Source organism: Phyllobates terribilis, unplaced genomic scaffold, assembly GCF_046119375.1.
Source record: "Phyllobates terribilis strain yellow unplaced genomic scaffold, ASM4611937v1 Scaffold_13__5_contigs__length_258822181, whole genome shotgun sequence".
NCBI classification, from domain to species: Eukaryota; Metazoa; Chordata; class Amphibia; order Anura; family Dendrobatidae; genus Phyllobates; species Phyllobates terribilis.
This window is the reverse complement of record NW_027362773.1, coordinates 218,822,910-218,843,333: the sequence shown is the minus strand read 5'-3', so window position 1 is coordinate 218,843,333 and position 20,424 is coordinate 218,822,910. Positions and strand designations below refer to the sequence as shown.

Sequence of the window (20,424 nt, the reverse complement as noted above, 5' to 3'; positions counted from 1 at the left end):
TCAGCTTCCCAAAGATGTGATAAAGTGGATTTCTTTTTCCCTCAATAATAAAGACCTTCATTTAAAATCAGCATTTTGTGCTCACTTGTGTTATCTTTGCCTAATATTTAAATTTGTTTTGTGATCTGAAACATTTAAGTGGGACAAACATGCAAAAGAATAACAAATCAGGAAGGGGGTAAATACTTTTTCACACCACTGTATGTGCCAGTATTTACAGACAGTTCAAAACACAGGGTTTTTTTGTTTTTCAGATTTTGTGCGACTCTTAGAATTTAAAACAAAAGAGGAAAATTAAAAGTGAAAATTATTTTTCAAATTTTTAATTTTCCAAGAATTTTTTTTTCACTCCTTTGGGCTTCCGAAGGTTACAAATAAACTGAATGTTACTCCCCCAGCGCTGGCTCTCGGCTGCTGGCACAACTCGAGGCTGCACTAAAATTTTGTGCCTTTTGGCATTCTCATGCATTTTCTGTCAGCTACAGCAAAGTGGGTGGAGCTGGAGTGGGACGCGGCGTGGCAACTGCCACTCCTAAAATTCATGACAAGCAGCAGTGTCCGCTACGCCAGACATCTTACTCCAGCAGGGAATGGAGCAGGATTATAGTGAGATGCTGGCAACTCCTCCGGTGCTCCTGATTTATGAAGAGGCGTACTTTATATAAACGTTATATTTAAAGTGCCTTTTCAATGCTTATATTGGCTTTTACACTGGATTGTCCTGCACACATCATATTTTAGTAGCAGTCATACTTGGTATTGTAGCTTAATCTTACTTTATAAATGTAATAAAGCCTTCAATTGAATCTTCATCTTACACTAGCTGATTATTGTGTACAAACCTTCCCAGACATGGCTGATTCTTGATAAACGAGCAGTGTGAACAGGCTGCCGATCACCCAACAAATGAACAAAATGCTCATTAGTCAGGTAAAATAAGTATTAAGTTCGCTTAAAAATCACTGGTTTCAGCCGCACGTCGTCCTGTGTAGACAGGATTTGTGCTGGTAAGAAGACAGTCTATGCGCACAGAATGATTATTACGGATCCTTCTGTGCACATCGGAAGGGCAGCAGACCTGTGTAAATAGGCTATTAAACAACCGCCGAACAGAAATTGTGGCCAATCAGCGGTCAATTAAAGGAGTCCGTCACCACTAAAATGCATTTTAAATGAGCTATATATAGTGATATAGGGGACTTAGCCCCAATAACAACCATACTAGACTTTTACCTGTTACTGGTACAGTTCCTGAGAAAAATAAACTTTTAATTCGTATACAAATGTGGGGGTTTTAATGCACCCTTGACATGTCCACGAAGCTTGGTACATTGTTACACCCCCCATTTGCATGGCTTACCCCGCTTCTGATTGCCAGTGCTCACTTCCCAGAGCGAGTGCTGACTGCCGTGATGCACTGATGCGTGTAGCCAAATTAAAAGGTTTGTGTACGAAGCCGTAAAGCTGAATTCAGATGTCTTAATAAGGACTGCGATGTCCAGACCGGCAGCGTTTCTCCTGACGAAAACTCAACAGTTACGTTCAGGTCAGGAGACTGTGATTGCTGAATGTGTGATACCGGCCTCACTGGTAGTGCCCTGGGTGAGATATAATCACATACATACTGGATCTTCAGGATGTGATGCCCACACTAACCTTGTCCATGAGCTGCTGAGCCACAGAAGAAGACTCTAATGTAAATACCTGGAAGATGAAGATGTCACTTATCACATACAACAACGCAAAACATTTTACTTGTAGTAAAAAAAAAAAAAAATCAAACGCAATTACTTATTGCTAAACTCCGGGATAAACTTCAGGTTTGGGGCTGATCCAAGCTACACAATCAGATAGATTCCTGTTATTAGGGTCTTTGGTACAGACGGCTGGGAGCAGACTACACTGCCAGACTTTTGTTGTGCTGGGGATATCCAGACTACAAGGTGACAAGGTTGTTATACTGGGTGCTAGATGTCAGCACTGTGGGGGGCACAGGCTGTAAATACTATGGGGGCAATGGATGTGAACAATGTGATGGGCTTTATCATTTCTTCACATAGAAAATACTATATATATTCAGCTCTGGCTCAGGATAGCACACGTGCCGAGTCACACGTGCAACAGACTTTAAGTACAATAGCTTAAAGTGCTTTTAATAAGCAGCTATACAACGGCAGTTGGACAGAGCAGGAGACAGGTAAGGTGCATAAGATATTCATACAAACATGCTGCTTCTTGGTCAGTTGTACTGCACTATGTATTGGTCATAGCAATCTGCTTCTTACTTGTTTTAAACCTCTGCTTTCTCACATCTCGCCCGCCCTTTAACACATTCTGTGCACTCTCTCCATATCAACCCCTCCCTTCTCCCCTCTCCCATGTATAATTCTGAGGCTCTACTGACATTTCTCACCCACTCTAAACCATCCACTTCCTCCATACAGCACTCAAAACGTTCATACAAATCATTGCACCACCTGCTCTTTCGCTTCTTTCTCCTTTCACTAGTCGCAGGCGACATCTCCCCCAATCCTGGGCCTTCCTACACTAGCATACACCACTCTCCTCCAGCTGCCTATAGAAACCCTGCTAATCTTATTAACATTCAGTGCATGCCTTCTCCTGTTGCTTTCCACTGAGCGCTCTGGAACGCACGGTCTGTGTGTAACAAACTAACTTACATTCACGATTTTTTCCTCTCTAATTCCCTTAACCTTCTGACTATTACTGAAACCTGGATCCAGCATTCAGACACCACCGCAGCTGCTGCTCTCTCATTTGGTGGGCTGAAATTTTCACATACCGCCAGACCTGAGAATAGACAGGGTGGAGGTATTGGTTTGCTCCTTTCACCACAATGTGATTTCCAGGTCATCCCCCCAGTTCCCTCACTAATGTTTCCTTTCTCTGAAGTGCACACCATCAGACTCTTCAAACCCTTCTCCCTGCGAGTGGAGGTTGTGTATCGCCCTCCAGGCTCCTCCCGCCAGTTCCTGGATTACTTTGCCACCTGGCTTCCTCACGTTCTATCCTGTGACATCCCCACCATCATCATGGGAGACTTTAATATCCCCATCAATGATCCCCTCTCCCAATCTGCCTCTCTTCTACTTTCTCTAACCTCCTCATTCGGCCTCTCACAATTTACTAATTCTCCTATGCACGAAGACGGGAATACTCTGGATCTGGTCTTCTCCCGTCTCTGCTCACTGCATGACTTTACTAACTCCCCTCTCCTGCTCTCAGACCACAACCTTCTTTCCTTCTCTGTCAAGGACTGTCTCCTCACCCGGGACACCCCCACTTACCACACTTATAGGAACACACGTACCATTAATACCCAGCAGCTTATGGACAATCTCCACACATCTTTAGCCCCCATCTCCTCCCTCTCCTGTCCAGAATTAGCATTGTCACACTACAATAATACACTGAAGACTGCCCTAGATGAAGCAGCACCTTCTACACGCAGAAAGACCCGACACAGACAACGGCAGCCCTGGCACACAATGCAAACACGCTTTCTTCAGCGTTGCTCAAGGTGTGCTGAGCATCAGTGGACAAAATCTCTTTTAGCAGAGGACTTCATTCACTATAAATTCATGCTCAAAACCTATAACTCTGCCCTTCATCTGGCCAAACAATCCTACTTCACCACTCTCATCACTTCACTGTCCAACAATCCAAAATGACTTTTTGAAACCTTAAACTCCCTCCTGAAACCTAAAAGCACAGGCCCCCCACCACCAACCTCAGCGGGGAGGATATGGCCACTTATTTCCTAGAAAAGATCAACCACATCAATCAGGACATCTAAGCCCAATCTCCTCAGAGCCTGGTTCCCCTTCCCTGCCGCAATTCAAGCTCACTAGCCATCTTTGAGCCTGTTGCAGAAGAAGAAGTTACGCAGCTACTCATTTCTTCTCGACCTGCAACAGTGACCCCATTCCTTCACATCTCCTGTAGTCTCTCTCACCGGTGGTCACCACTCACCTGACTAAAATATTTAACCTCTCTCTTTCTTCAGGTATATTTTCCTCCTCATTTAAACATGCTATCATAACCCTTTACTTAAAAAGCCATCCCTGGACCAGAACTGCACTGCAAACTACAGACCTGTCTCTAATCTTCCTTTCATCTCTAAACTCCTGGAACGCCTGGTCCACTCCCGTCTAATCCGCTATCTCTCAGATAACTCTCTCCTCGACCCTCTACAATCTGGTTTCCGCTCCTTACACTCCACTGAAACTGCCCTCAGTCTCTAATGATCTACTAACAGCTAAATCTAATGGTCACTACTCCCTGCTGATTCTCCTGGATCTCTCTGCAGCATTTGACACTGTGGATCACCAGCTCCTCCTCACTATGCTCCGCTCTATAGACTTCAAGGACACCGTTCTCTCCTGGATCTCCTCCTACCTCTCTGACCGCTCCTTCTCTGTATCTTTTGCCGGCTCCTCTTCCTCTCCTCGTCCCCTTACTATCGGAGTTCCACAGGGCTCAGTCCTAGGCCCCCTCCTCTTCTCTCTTTACACTGCCCCTATTGGACAATCAGCAGATTTGGGTTCCAGTACCATCTCTATGCTGACGACACCCAACTATACACCTCTTCACCTGACATCACCCCTACCCTAATACAAAATACCAAGGATTGTCTGTCCGCTGTCTCTAACATAATGTACTCCCTCTATCTTAAACTGAATCTCTCTAAAACTGAACTTCTTGTGTTTCTCCCCTCTATTAACCTAACTCTATCTAACATCGAAATTACCTTGGAGGGTTCAACCATAACTCCCAAGCAGCATGCCCGCTGCCTTGGGGTCATATTCGACACTAATCTTTCCTTTACTCCCCATATCCAATCACTCACCCGCTCTTGTCACCTGCATCTTAAAAACATCTCCAGAATCCGACCTTTTCTCACCTTAGAAACTGCTAAAACTCTTAGGCTGTGTGCCCAAGATGCATTTTTTAAGCGTTTCCGCAGCAGCAATTCCACTGCAGAAACGCTTAAAAAACGCTTGGTAGAAGGTCTGCCATGTTCCCCAATGATAATCCGCATGTGCTGTGCACATGCTGCGGAAATTTCCACTGCGGATTATCATTGCGGAAAAATGCGCAGCACTACCAATTATTTTGCGGAAGCGCTGCGTTTTCGCTGCTATTGACTTGCATTGGAATGCATGGAAACCGCATCACTGCATCTGTACATGCGGAATCCAAGCGTTTCAATGTGAGGATGGTACCCGGGTTTGGAGAAGACTCTCCTCCAGACCCGGGTACCATAGTACCTGTAAAAAAAGAATAAAATAAAAAATATACATTATACTTACCTTCTGATGGCCCCCGTTGTCTTTGTCTTGCCTTGCCGGCAGAAAGCGGTCGACTCAAGGACCTGCCATGACGTCATTTAGTCATGTGATGGGTCACGCGACCGCTGACATCGGCAGGTCCTTTAGTGTACCGCGAGCTGCCGGCAAGCCGAGACGCATCAGATAAAGACACCCGTGGCCATCAGAAGGTAAGTATAATATTTATTTTTTACCATTCTTTCGGTCACACTATATAAATCCATGCCGGTTGCATGGATTTATATAGTATGACTAAGTTGTCAAGCACTTTCCAAGTGATGCTAAAATCGCTTGGAAAGCGCTTGACAACCAGCATGCGGAAATACATGTGAAGAACGCTTCAAATCCGCTTGTCCCTGGCAGGAAAAACGCATATACAATAAGCATTCGTTTTTTTTCTGCCAGGGAGATGCAGAAACGCTCGGAAAAAATCCGGAGCATTTCCGCATCGTGGGCACATAGCCTAACTGTCGCTCTTATTCACTCTCGTCTGGACTACTGCAACTCTCTTCTGATCGGTCTCCCTCTTACCAAACTTTCTCCTCTCCAAACCGTCCTGAATGCGGCAGCCAGGGTCGTATTTCTGTCCAGCCGCTTCACCGATGCCTCCATCTTGTGCCAGTCTTTACACTGGTTGCCCATCCGCTACAGAGTCCAATATAAACTCATCGCTCTCACCCACAAAGCTCTCCACAGTTCTGCACCGCCTTATTTCTCCTCTCTCATCTCTGCCTATCGCCCTACACGTGCCCTCCATTCTACAAATGACCTAAGACTAACATCCCCCATAATCCGAACCTCGCACCTCTGTCTCCAAGACTTCTCTCGTGCTGCGCCAGTTCTCTGGAATGCTCTACCTCAGGCGATCCGACTGATGCCTAGCCCCCATGTCTTCAAGCGCACTTTAAATACTCAGTAAACTAACTTTCCCCTGTTCCCGCCTTCTAAATATTATTCAGAATCTGTTCCCTTCTCTTCATCTGTCTCCACACCCTCCATGCACAAGATAATTGCACTTAAGCATACGGGCTGATGACCGGATCATGCAGTATTATATGAAAATCCCTATTTATTGTAATTACTAGACCTGAAATAACAAGCACTTTCCACCTATTGTGTCCCCCAATTTCCTTGTAGATTGTAAGTTTGCGAGCAGGGACCTCACTCCTAATGTAACTGTTTACACTGTCTCACCTTGTATTGAATTTATTGTCTGTACATGTCCCCGCTTAACTGTAAGTGCTGCGGAATATGTTGGCGCTATATAAATAAAAATTATTATTATTATTACTAGCGACCATCGTTCATTTCTTTCCTTGAAAGCCACATCTGTTGGGGTTAAAATGATGGAGGAGAACAACATAACATCCACCATGGCTGCCCCCGTAATCATGTCCAGAAAACAAAATAAAAACATCTACAGTCATTAGTTAAAAAAATACTTGATCTATTCCTATAAAAGGGAAAGGTCTCATTTTTTTAACGTTTGGACTGAGGAAGGTTGAACTTGATGGACCTAGGTTTTTATTCAACCTACGTTACTATGTTACTTTTATGTTAAAAATTTTATTTTATTAGTGAAAAAAATTAAAATGATAGAATTTTTTTTTTTTAGTTTTATAATTCTGGGGGCTACTATTTTTATTTGCTAGTGTGTAACTGTCAAAGATTAACACTTACACTGCAAATATGGCAACCTCAGGACATAAAAGACAGCAGTGGGTGTCTGATCCTATCTCCCATACTGTGGCTGCCTCAGCTGTGAACTGGATACAGCCCCCAGTACCGTTTCATTGTAGCCCAGTGCTGTGTACTGGTTATAAATTCACTCTGTCACCTGTAATTACTGTGATCTGAGCGGAGACATCATGTCATTGCAGCGCTCACATCACAGTAATTACCAGAGAGCACAGGACAAGGCACCACTGTTACAGCGATGATTTCATCCAGTGACGTGTACTCACCGCTGGATGAACTCACCACCACAGTCCTGGGACCCAGAAGCTGAAATGATGTGTACCTAATGCTATGTGCAATACAGTCCTCTAAGCGGTGTATCTAATCCTATCATGTGTGATACAGCCCACTGAGCCATGTATATAATCCTATCTTGTGTGATACAGATTGCAGTGCTGTGTAATTACTGTGATCTGTGCGATGCAGCCGTAATGACATGACTGCTCTACTCAGATCTTTGTAAAGACCAGTAAGCAGCACAGCACCAACGAATACAATGGGCGCTGCCAGTCGTCCTAGGAGCCGCATCTCGCTATCACATTGGAGTCACCAACAAAATGTCTCTGCACTGTGATCCTAAACTTCATTCTCCATTATCCTTTAACAATCTCAGAAGGAGAGGGGGGAGTGACGTCATTCACATGGAGCAGATCCCACTCACATTTACTGGAGTCGTAATGCAAGTTAGCACTACTCTAGATTTTTCATGGCAAATCTCAGCAGCTGCTCCTCCTTACTGTATAAAACTTGAAAATATCCAAAACTTTTTAAATTCTTTTTCAGATTTTATACCATTAAAAAATACTAAAAAAAAAACATTAATACTTTGCATTTTTTCAGTGGTTGAAAAAAAATGTTTTGTTGACACATTCCCTTTGAGGGGGCAGACAAAGGCACATATCAGACAGCCTGGGCTGCTATGAAACATTATTATTATTTCTATTCTAAACTTGAGAAATAAACTTATGGGAGTGCACTGTCAGTATCTTTACAGGTTCACTATTAAAACAAGCAAGGATGTACATATCTAGAAAACAGAATGTGGGTTATAAAATGAGAAATCAATGTAACTAGTAAGCAAGAATATTACCTGCGCTGCCCCAACAGAATGTGCCAGCATGGGCAGTATGCTGCCATCACTCACACACAAGCACACCGAGCTCAGAGTCAGGATCTGGAGGGGGATATAATAAACATACGTGAAAAGCAAGGAAACACGCTCATTTAGAAAATAAGATTAATAGCAATACCTAACAGGGTATGATAACACACATATACTAGCTCACGGCTCCAGGACAGATGCCGCTCCTTGGCACTGCGTCCTCCAAGCAGAAGAAATGCTGTTTCTTACACTCAGACAAAAAGTGAATGCTGATTGGTTGTAATTGCTCATGTGACAACCTAGCCGAATGATCACTCCAGCAGAGCGGAGAGGGAGGAGCAGCACCAATCTGGGAGGGGAGTATCCATTTGGGTTCTTTTGCCCCTATCCTGGACTCATTAATTAGGGGTTGTCCAGTAGTGGACATCCCCCTGTAACAAGTAATTATAACCATTACATAGTTTAGGGTATTTGCCTGTAAGATACTGCAGTAAAGCTCACCTACCTTCTTTAAAGCTTCTTTGTACTTGTCCATTCTGAGTTGATCATTTAATTCCCCAAATCGTGCACGGTTCCAAGTGATGTGAGCCCCGCAGCGACAGGCAGGACTCTCTGCTGAGCTTGTATGTGCTGCACTAGAACGGTAATATATGTAATATACGAGACTGAATGTGATCTCACTACAGTATCCTTTACATCCAGAAGTAGGCTCAATAAGAAAGTGTTACTCCAGATGGACCACGAGGACCCATTGCGGGCATATTGGTAGAGAGATATCATCTTTGCACAGTGGTGCTTATTTATCAATTCTACCTTCAGACTGTCACATATTAGGTGCCTTACTTTGTGCCAAAATGTTGGTGTTTTCTATGGATGGTGTAAGTAAGGCCACTGCCATTTCTGTCTTTCTGCTTGTCAAGTATACATTATGGTGCACCATCTGAGAAATTCTCATTAATAACACTGCGGGGACACAGCACCAAGTGTAAACTCTGTGTCACTAGGAAGCTTTGAATTGATATGTAAATGAGGCTGGAGCTATGGTAGATCTTAAACCTCTGTCACTCCAGCTCTATTCCCGGGCAAGCATCACCTCCTCCTGCCTGAGTGACAGCCTCTATGCTGTGTCACTTTAAGCAAGGAGCCATCAGTAAAGTAGGAGGAGGTGACTCTGGGCGAGGAATAGAGCTTGAGTGACAGAGGCTTCAGATCTACCATAGCTCTTCAGCCTCAATTCAAACGCTGATTTTTCAGTAATGGAAGAACAGATTGGCCATGTAAAGGTATTGCTAGACTTGCCTTTGAAAGAGCTACGTAAGAATAAAAATAGTTTGGGGGTAAAATTCTGCTGACAGATTTCCTTCAAGCTATGTGCACACACAGTTTTTTTTTTATTTTTTTGAGCAGGTCTGTTTCCAAAAAAAAACACCACTTCAAAAAGGCTTGAAAGACTCTTCCTATTCATTCCAATTGTAAATCTGCTTTGCTAATCACATGTTCAGTCTTTGAGAATTTTTTTCTACTTTAAGGCTCGAAAAACGTGGTGTGTGTGTGCACGAAGAGGATTTAATTGCAGAAATTTCTGCAAGATTCTGCACCTCTTGGCAGCAAAAACGCTGCAGAAAATGAGCAGCGTTTTCATGCATTTTTGCCTGCAGATTTTCCATGCCTTTTTTCCAATGCATTGTATAGGAAAAATGCAGGCACAAATCCTGATCATGTGCACAGATCTTGCAAAATTTCATAGAAAACGCTGGGATAAGGTTTGCAATGCATTTTTGGGGCCAATTAAGCGCAGAATTACCACATCAAAAACGCATAAAAAACACAGCGTGTGCACATACCCAAAGTAAATGCATGTCACTTCTTTGAAGCGGCTCCTGATGTAATCAGAGCCAAACTAGGCCCTGTCCAATCACAAGGATGCAAATAAAGCTTCTGGAAAAAAAACTCCAAAATTGTTAAAAAACACTCCAAAAATTCCCCAAAGAAGGAGCATTTCCAGAAGTGGTTTCCTCTCGAAAATTTGTCATTTTTGATCACCTCAATAAAACTCTGTGTGCACATCGCCTTAGTCATAGAACTAGCTCAGTGCCTGTGTGTAATAACATTATTATACCAACCAAATAACCGTTCATTTATTGTTTTTTATTTGCATACGTAATAGGATGCAATTTACTTACTATTAGGAAAAGTTGCATACAAGGTTATAATCTATCTAGTCGGCTTTGCAGACTTTGCTGCGATTACCTTGGGTTTGTCAGGTCGTACCACACGCAGTAGTCATCTTGGTGAGCGATGAGACAAGTCTCCCCACCCTGAGACACCTCTTTTTCCTCTGGCAGGAAGTAAACACATTGCATCCAGTGGTCTCTCCACTACAATAAGTTGGAAAAATTAATGGTGAGGAAGCAAAAGCATTTCTCAAAGATAAGTGCTTGGATTACAAGGATACCACAAATATACCGCTTATAAGGTAAATGTGCTCTTTTGTACCATGTGGTCACTTTCTCTTGCACAGACTGGAGACATGGGAGTTATCAGGATTTACCTCTAGAAGGTATTAGGAGCGCTTTAAATAGGACCCTAGAGCAGTAAAGTAACCAAGCGAGTAGTTATCTCCCCTGCTCCAGGACTGGCTCTCCACCGCTGCTCTTGTCTGTGTTTTGGCTGCTGCAGTGACAACATGTCGACAACGCCCATCAACGCTGCAGCCCATCACTGAGCTCAGTAGAGCCGCTGAGCTCAGCAATTGTCTGAAGTGATGATGGACGCTGTCAACCTGACATGACTGCCACAGCCAAAACAGAAGCCGGAGCAGCTTAAGCTGGCGTTGGATCAGAGCAGGGTGAGTACTCTCTGGCTTTGGCATTTTACAGGCATTTGTGGTCCACTTTAGTGCCAGCGAGAAACCCCTCTAAAGATCTACAGAAGCACAACCTGATCTACAATGTTGTTACCCTTGAATATCCCTGTATAAAGTAAAGGAAGGAAGCACAGATCTGCCCCTTACTGGCACAGGCTGCAGTGCAGGATACAGCCAGCCCGGCTTCATGCTGCAGGTGATTGTAGCTTCGGGGTCCATGTCAATGTCCCACCATGACAATACCACTTGGGCTGCTCCGCTGGCCAGTGATGTGAAGCTGACGACGTGGGAGACGGCAGAGCTGCTGAGCTGCTTGCTGAAGTCCAGTCTGGTGAAATAAATACACGATGATCACTTTACTAGAAGCAGCTATTTCATGTTCACCAGTCTACAATAAGAACACAAATGTTCATTACAGATCAGAGATTATGTTGGCACAAATACATAGACCCCCATCAATTAGCCAGAAAAGTATATGGCAGCAGCTACCCCACCTCCCCAGCACGCCCTGACATCGCCATCTATAGGGTGTGAAGGCTTTAGTGGGAGCCATGTAACACTCGCATTTCATTCCACACACTCATACATAAAGGACTACTGAGCTAGTACATATAGTCTGCGTGGTATATAGCGGTGACCTGTCACCTACTTCTTACCGGAAGACAACTAGGACATCGCTCAGGGGTGTGAAGTCCCCGGGGCTCAGCTGGCTCAGCTGCACGTCACATACTGAGGGGGCTCCAGGACAGCTTTGCATTTCTGGTGGAGGCTGAATACTTCTACAATCCAGCTGCATGGGTAAGAGTTTATTCCAGCTCCAGAGCCTGCGGGATTCCACCACTTGAGCATAAATGGTGGCTCGGTGAGGAACAGCTTCCCAACGCTCCTGGTAAGAGAAGGGCAGAGAGGTTTGGTTGTAGTATAATTGTACAGGACACGACTGCATGAATCTGAATGGGATTTTCTGCAGTCATTTCCTCTTTGCACCTAACAAGACCCCTGTGGAATCAGTGCAGGCCTCTATTCTTCAGAGCCGCACCTGACCATTAAGGCCTGTGACTGGCAGCAGTGGATAGGTAACTGGAAAGGCATATGGTGTCCTGTTCCAGCCATTACCTGACTGCTGGAGCCAATCACTGGCCTAAGTGTTCAAGTGACTGAAGAATGGAACATAAGTGCTTGATGTTCCAAATGCATAATTACAAAAGAACTGTTAGTATAAAACAAGGTGAACACCGAAATAGGACTTGTGTAGTTGGACCCCTATGGACAGTATGGGTTAGGCCACTCTTTGCTTCTTGTCCTGGCACAAACCAAGCAGCCAGGGCTAGATGTACGGGGTGAGAGCACTGAGTGCCTCCCATTCTATATTACATTTAAAGTGAGTAATTTCTGCACAATGGTAAAGACCTAACATCTAACGTCATGACAGTGGACGCTTTATAGCTCTATCAAGCAGACTTTTCTCTCTTGACAAAATATCATTAGTGTGAAGCGTGCCTACACTTCCACAAGAAAACAATTATTCTGCAGAACTTGGCAGACTAGAAACTTTTCATTACATATTCTTAGTAAAAAAAATTCTATTTCCCACACTTTATAATGTGAATCTGTCACCAGGTTTTCCCAATAAAAAGTAGGGCCAGCACCTGTACGTGCTCTGTTACAGCATGCTGGTACGGTTATATGTCCCCAATCCTCTATGTAAGGCAAAAATAAGAGCTTTTATTATACTCACATACACTGCAGTCCTGTCTGATAGGTGTCTCCTGTGTCACACAGGAACAAACGGTGGGTACCGCGTCCACTGAAGCCATTATACTTCTCTCTCCGGACTGAGAATATCTTTCTATCTAACACAGAGTCCTCCCATTTTTCCCTACTCCTTACCTGTGCAGGTGGAGTGTACTGATGAAGGTCTTTTGTGACGGAAACGCCTACCCTATATTGCTCAATCTTTGTGGCTGCTAATACTATTAAAGATCAAATAAGCATCTTTATGAGTGATCAAGTCCAGAGACGCCCATCAGACAGGACCGCAGTGTATGCGAGTATAATAAAAGCTCTTTTTTTGCCTTGCAGAGCAAATTGGGGACATATATACAGCATTCAAGAATGCTGTAAAAGAGGGTTTAAATGGGCTGGTTCTACCTTTTATAGGGAAAATCTGGCGTTATCCCTTATATAGGATAACACCGGCACACTTAGTGTGTTTTTAAATATATTTACCACTTTAAAAAGATAGAAATAAAAGTCATGTTATGATGCATCCCTCAATTAGGGTCTATTTACCCTTTGGGTAATTTGGTAATTAGAAGATGGTCAGAGGTCCCCAATCTCTGAACAACTGCGTCTAAAAATCTTGGAAAACTTTCAGAAAAAAATCCTTAACGTAAAATTGCAAAGGCTACATAATATCAAAAGATTCAGAGATTCTGGTTGATTGTGCACACGAGACATGGCCAATGGTCAATATTGGATGCTCATGATCTATGGGCCATCAGGCGGCACTGAATTAAAACCAGGCATGAATTGGTCATGCACATCACCGCATGGGCTCAGGAATACAGAAACCATTGTCTGTGGTCCTAGTTTTCAATGCAATGCCTAAATGCATGTTCAAGTTCTATCACGCAAAGAAAAAGCCATACATCAACACAATCCAGAAACACTGCAGTCTTCTCTGGGCCAAAGACCATTTAAAATGGACTGAGGCACATGGAAAACTGTTCTGTGGTCAGGTGAAGCAAAGTGTGAAATTCTTTATGGAAACCACAGATGCTGTGTTGTGTGGACTCAATAGGAGAGGGACCGTCCAGCTTGTTATCAGGGCACAGTTCCAACACCTCTGCTGGTATGGGGCTGCATTAGTGTCAATGGCACAGGCAGCGCACACATCTATGAAGGTATTATCAATACTGATCACTATATAGAGGTGTTAGAATAACCTACAACATGCTCCATCCAGACATCGTCTGTTTCAGCAAAAACAATGCTAAAACACATATAGGATCATCACAGCAGCATGGCTCCAGAGAGGAAGAGTTCGGGGGATGACCCGGCCACCCGCAGTCCAGAACTTTCACATTTGTCACATTATGAAATTAAAAATCTGGCAAAGACCCAGAACTGTGGAGCAGCGAGATTCCTACATCAGAGAAGAACGGGACAACGTTCCAGCGATTGTCTCCTTACTTCCCAGACATTTACAGACTGTTGTAGCCTTATACTGAAGTTACAAAAGTTAGGACTTGGGGGAACTATATGCAGATGGGTAAGGAATTGGCTAAATGATAGGAAACAAAGGTCGTTATAAATGGTACCTTCTCTAAAAGGGATATAGTCAGCAGTGGTGGCCACAGGGATCTGTGCTAGGACCGATTCTTTTTAACCTCTTTATTAATGACCTTGAGAGTAAAGTGTCAGTTTTTGCTGACGACACCAAACTATGTAGGATATTAAAATCTGACCTTAACACTGCGATATTGCAGAATGATCAGGATACACCAAGGTTACTTACCTGTAGCCGGTTTTTCCTGAGCCCATGACAGCACACCTTGAGAGAGAGGATCCGCCCCACCAAGGACAGGAAACCGTCTGAAATAAAAGGGCGGCACCTCTATCTCGCTTCAGTTGTTTACAGAGCATTGAGAGGACCTCCCTAAGCAGGTTAAGCATATAACCAACACCACAATATACATATACACACCACCCAAAACAGTGCACACCAGGGTGTGAGAAACATAGAAAAAATAGGGGGGGAAACTACGGGTGCTGTCATGGGCTCAGGAAAAACCGGCTACCGGTAAGTAACCTTGGTGTTTTCCCCTCCCCCATGACAGCACACCTTGAGAGAATTTTGGAGAATTTATGAGCACCCTAGGGAGGGACCACCGCCTGAAGTACCCTTCTACCAAAGGTGAGAACAGAAGAGGACAGATGCAACCGATAGTGCTTAAAGAAGGTGGATGGTGTAGACCAAGTAGCAGCCCTACATATCTGCTCGATCGAGACGTCAGCTCTCTCTGCCCAGGAGGTTGCGACGGCTCTGGTGGAATGAGCCCTCACATTGTCCGGGGCTGGAACCCCTGTGGACGTATAGGCTAAGCAAATGGCCTCCCTGAGCCACCTAGAGATGGTACCTTTGGACACCCCGTGACCTTTCCTACACCCTTGAAAGGCCAGGAACAAAGAATAGTCTTTCCTCCACAGAGTAGTCATGTAAATGTACTGTAGCAGGGACCTCCTAACATCTAGGCTATGGAACCGGACTTCCCCTGGGTTCTTGGGATTGCAGCAGAACGAGGGTAGCACAATCTCCTGACTACGGTGATATCTAGATACCACCTTGGGAAGGTATGCTGGATCTGGAAGCAAGGTGACCCTATCCTCAAAGATTTGTGTGTAAGGAGGATTAACCGAGAGGGCCTGCAGATCACCCACCCTACGGGCTGACGTTAAGGCCACTAGGAGGATGTTCTTAAGGGTGAGAATTTTTGGAGAGACCTTGTGTAGGGGTTCGAACGGTTCACTAGTAAGAGCGTTCAAGACTAAATTCAGGTCCCAAGGAGGAACACCCATGGACCTAACCGGTCCTGCTCTGGCACATGACTTGATAAACCTCAAGATCCACCTATTCCCAGCCAGATTACAATTGTAGAGTGCTCCCAAAGCTGAAACTTGAACCTTAAGGGTCCCTGTAGCTAGACCCAGGTCCCGCCCCTTTTGCAGAAATTCCAGGATCCCTCTGATCGGAGGTTTGCTCGATAGCGGGATATCTATAAACTCTAGGAATTTACCCCAAACCCTGCTATAAATCTTAGTTGTAATTGGTTTTCTGCTCCCCAATAAAGTAGAAACTAAGCCTGGTGAAAACCCCTTGCTACTCAATAGTGACCTCTCAAATTCCATGCCGAAAGATGGAACCCCCTGGCCTGGGCATGGAATACTGGTCCCTGCATGAGAAGGTCTGGCCTCTCTGGTAGAATCCAGGGATCTGACACCGACATTAGCCGAAGCAGAGAGAACCAAGGCCTCTTGGGCCAAAAAGGGGCTATCAAAATCACCCTGGCGCCTTCCTCCCGGATCTTCCTCACCACTACTGGAATCATCACTAATGGCGGAAAGGCATAGGCCTTCCTGAACCCCCAAGGAATCTGGAGGGCATCTACGGCATGGGGATTTTCGGACGGATTTAGGAAGCAAAATCTCTGCACCTTCCTGTTTGCCCTTGTGGCGAACAGGTCTATGTCTGGCTACCCCCATAACTGGACAATCTGATGGAAGACCTCCGAGTTTAACCCCCACTCCCCCTGTCTTAGGGTATGGCGGCTTAGAAAATCTGCTTTCACGTTTTCTACCCCCTTTATGTGAAGGGCGCTGAGGGATGGGAGGTTTCGCTCTGCTAGACGAAGGATCCTGTCTGCCACCACCATCAGAGGGCGTGACCTTGTCCCTCCCTGGTGATTCACATAGGCTACTGCTGTCCGGTTGTCGGACCTGACCTGGACATGGTGACTTTGGATGTGAGCTCCTTTATGTTTGAGGATGCTCCCCTCTCGTGGTAAGCCCAGTGACCCTGTATTGAGAGTTCTGCCAGATGACCCCCCCCATCCGGAACTGCTTGCGTCGGTCGTAATTACCCGATCTACTGGTCTGGACCACTGAACGCCTGCGGTCAGATTTCCCCTGACGGTCCACCACGAAAGGGAATCTACTACTTATGGGGAGAGAGAGAGCCTGCCTTCTAAATGCCCATTGCAGGACTTCTGTGCTGACAGGACCTCCCACTGAAGCCGCCTCATATGCCCCTGGGCCCACATTACTGCTGGGAGACAGGCAGTCATAGAACCCAGGAGGGACATTGCCTCTCTCAGAGACATCTCTGGAGCTTGAATGGCCTTCGAGACTAATGCAATCAACCTGCAGATTTTGTCCTCTGGGAGGAAGCAGGTTTGGTGACGAGAGTCTAGGATTAGACCCAGAAAGGTCTGAGTCCTGGAGGGGGTTAGTCTTGATTTTTGGAAATTCACTAACCACCCCAGCTGATGCAACAATTCCTTGACCACTAGGACCTGACTGGAGCAGTGGGCTTCTGTTTTCCCTATTTTCAAGAAGTCGTCTAAATATGGCACGATCACTACATTCTTGATCCGTAGGAACGCTGTCACTTCTGCTATTCGTTTCGTAAATATTCTCGGGGCAATGGAGAGGCCAAAGGGTAGGGCAGCAAACTGAAAATGCCTCAGCTTCCCCTGAATAAACAGGGCTACTCTCAGATACTTCTGATACTCCGGATGGATTGGGATGTGATAATATGCGTCCTTCAAGTCTATTACAGCCATAAAGCAGTTGCGATGTAAGAGCTTCACTGCCGAGCTTACTGACTCCATCTTGAAAGTCTGGTTTTCTACTACTTGGTTCAGACTCCTGAAGTTGATGATGGTCCTTAAGGACCCGTTTGGTTTTTTTTTATCATGAATAGTGGGGAACAGAACCCCTTCCCTCTCTGTGGTGCTGGTACTTCGAGAAGGACCTGCTTTCCTACTAACTGTAACACTTCTGTTTCCAGGGCTAACTGTTCTTCCTGGACCTTTCATAGGGGGGTAACCACAAAGGTCCGCCAGGGGGTCTGGCTGAACCGGATCTTCAGGCCCCCACTGATAATTTTCAGAATCCAGGGGTTTGTTGTTATCGCGTCCCAAGCTGGAAGAAAGTGGGAAAGCCTTCCACCCACTTCCAGCCTGGCGTCATTGGGAGGATCTCTTTGAACTCGAGGATGGTCCTCCAAACAAGTAGCCCGACTCTTTTTTGGACTTGGCTTCCCATCTCCTTTTGTCTCCCGGAGAACGACCCCGATTAAATTTCCTCCTCCGAAAACTAAATCTTCTTGGTTCCCCCGAAAATCCCTGGAACCCTTTGCTTTTATCGCCTGCTTTTTCTAACAGGTCTTCTAACTTTTGGCCAAACAGGAGTCTACCGTCACACGGGAGGGAGCACAGCTTCTGTTTTGAAGGTAGGTCGCCTGGTCAACTTTTGAGCCACAAGGCCCGTCTGGCTGCGTTGGATAGTCCCGCTGCCCTAGCTGACAGTCTGACCGAGTCTGATGAAGAGTCAGCCAGGAAGGCCGATGCTGTTTGTATTAGAGGTAGATCTGCAAGTATTGCCTGTCTGGAGACCTTTTTATCTTTAAGCTGGTCTTCCAGCTGTTGGAGCCACACCATCAAGGACCTCGCCACACAGGTGCTAGCCACCGCTGGTTTTAGGCCGCCTGCCGCCGCCTCCCACGTGTGGCGCAGGAAGGAGTCAGCTCTTTTATCCAGGGCATCTTTTAGGACGCCAGAGTCCTCCAAGGGCAGGGAAGATCTTTTCGATGACCTAGCCACAGTCCCGTCCACCTTGGGGATCTTATCCCAAGGTTCCGCATCCTTCTCTTCGAAGGGGTACCTTCTTTTGGAGAAGGAGGGTAAAGCCCCTGATCTCTCTGGTCTCCTCCACTCCCAGTCAATAAGGCCCTGAATCTTACTGTTAACCGGAAATGAGCGTCTCTTTTTCTCTCCCAAGCAGGCAAACATGATGTCCTCCCGGGATTTAGATGCTCTCTCTTCCTCCAGACCCATGGTTGATCTTACTGCCCTAACCAGTCTGTCTGTATTCTCAATGGGGAAGCAGGGTCTACCGCCCCCCGATGAGGAAGAGGACGATGAATCCCACATCTCCTCGGACTGGGAGGAATCAGAGACGGAGGAAACCTCTCTACAGGGTCTTTTCTTCCCTCTAAGGAACCCTTTCAGGGACCCCTGAACTTCTGCATGTACTATGGACTTTAAATTTGCAGCAAAATCCCAGGAATTCTCAGCTATGGTTTTGGTCACACAGCCCTGGCAAAGTGGTTTCTGCCACTCTACTGAGAGAGAAGCTTGGCAAAGGGCACACATTGTATGCTTTTGCTTGGCACTACTCTTCTTAGGCTCCTAAAAAAAAGAAGCACATAAGAGACTTCCCGTTACTAACCAGTGACATTCACGAAGCTCACTCACCCCCGGAGGTCACAAACGGGTACTGGATTCGGAGGCTGCCGCGGAAATGATAATTCCATTCTGGATGGTCCTGAGGCACTTGAAGCCTTACTCCTGCGGCTGCCACTACGATTACTCGAGCGGCTGTCTGTATGCGATGCATCCCTCTGCTTTTTCTGTTGCTGGGGGGGGGGGGGGTAAGCTGCTGCTCCTGGCTATCCAGGTCAGCCATGTTTCAGAAGCGCACCACGCTTCCAGGATAGCTCCCTCCCCTTAAAAATAGGGCCATCCAGCCTCCTCCGGTCTGTGGGCCCTCCCCCTTCCTCAGGCCGGAGATCCGTCGAAAAAAAACGGCCTGGAACGCTCCATCTTGGATCGGCGCCGCCTCCTGACGTCACCCAGCGCGCCGCTCCCAGCGTGCCCTGCGCCATGACATCAGGCGCGTCACACCCGGAAGCGTTCCACACTGCAGGGGGAGGACGGCGCCGCGGTCTCTGGGAGGACAGAGCCTGCCTCACCGCGTGCGCCTCGCTCGGCGCAGAGACCCCAGGGGAAGCTGCGGACGGCGCTTCTGGAATACTGAACCCGGTGCACAGGCCAGTGCCCGCTCTTCCACACCGGGACAGCCCCAGGTAAGTCTTCTCTCTTCCAGACAGGTTCCCCATCAAGGACAGGAAACCAACTGAAGCGAGGGAGAGGTGCCGCCCTTTTATTTCAGACGGTTTCCTGTCCTTGGTGGGGCGGATCCTCTCTCTCAAGGTGTGCTGTCATGGGGGAGGGGAAAAAGATGTATAAAAAGAGAAATAAAATCCAGCAATCCCAATGTATTGTTACCCCTTTATAAATCACTGGTGAGGCCACATCAGGAATATGGGATCCAGTTTTGGGCTCCACATTTTAAAAATGATATTCAGAAGTTAAGAGTCAGATCAAAGGCGGGCAACTAGATTATTACAAGGGACGGAGGGCCTCTCATATGAGGAGAGGTTGAAAAAGTTGAGTCTGTTTAGCTTAGAAAAACGATGCCTCAGAGGGGATCTCATTTACATGTACAACTATATATGTGGTCAGTACAAAGGACTGGCACACGACTTACTCCTTCCAAAGACCATATTAAGGACCAGGGGGCACTCATTACAGGTGGAAGGAAGGCGATTCCGGCACCTAAACAGGAAAGGGTTCTTTACAGTCAGAGCAGTCGGACTGTAGAATGCCCGACCACAAGAGGTAGTAATGACCGACACTATAACAGCACTTAGAAAAGGGCTGGATGATTTCCTCGATACACATAATATTGTGGGTTACAGTTAAATTAGAAAAAATATTACACCTATAGTAGTACATTTAATA

The 20,424-nt window shown here is 45.9% G+C and overlaps 1 protein-coding gene across 3 annotated transcripts in view; it reads right to left on the bottom strand.

The window, feature by feature from the left end:
* Positions 1-20,424, bottom strand: part of PRMT7 (protein arginine methyltransferase 7) — a 62,506-nt gene that overhangs the window by 21,108 nt on the left and 20,974 nt on the right. For all 3 annotated transcript variants that reach the window (XM_073659307.1, XM_073659305.1, XM_073659306.1), the window contains 6 exons: positions 11,713-11,942; positions 11,204-11,384; positions 10,441-10,568; positions 8,696-8,825; positions 8,179-8,262; positions 1,657-1,704 (listed from right to left, as the gene is read on the bottom strand). In XM_073659307.1, the coding sequence (XP_073515408.1) occupies positions 1,657-1,704; positions 8,179-8,262; positions 8,696-8,825; positions 10,441-10,568; positions 11,204-11,384; positions 11,713-11,942 (801 nt within the window). The remainder of the gene's footprint in view (positions 1-1,656; positions 1,705-8,178; positions 8,263-8,695; positions 8,826-10,440; positions 10,569-11,203; positions 11,385-11,712; positions 11,943-20,424) is intronic.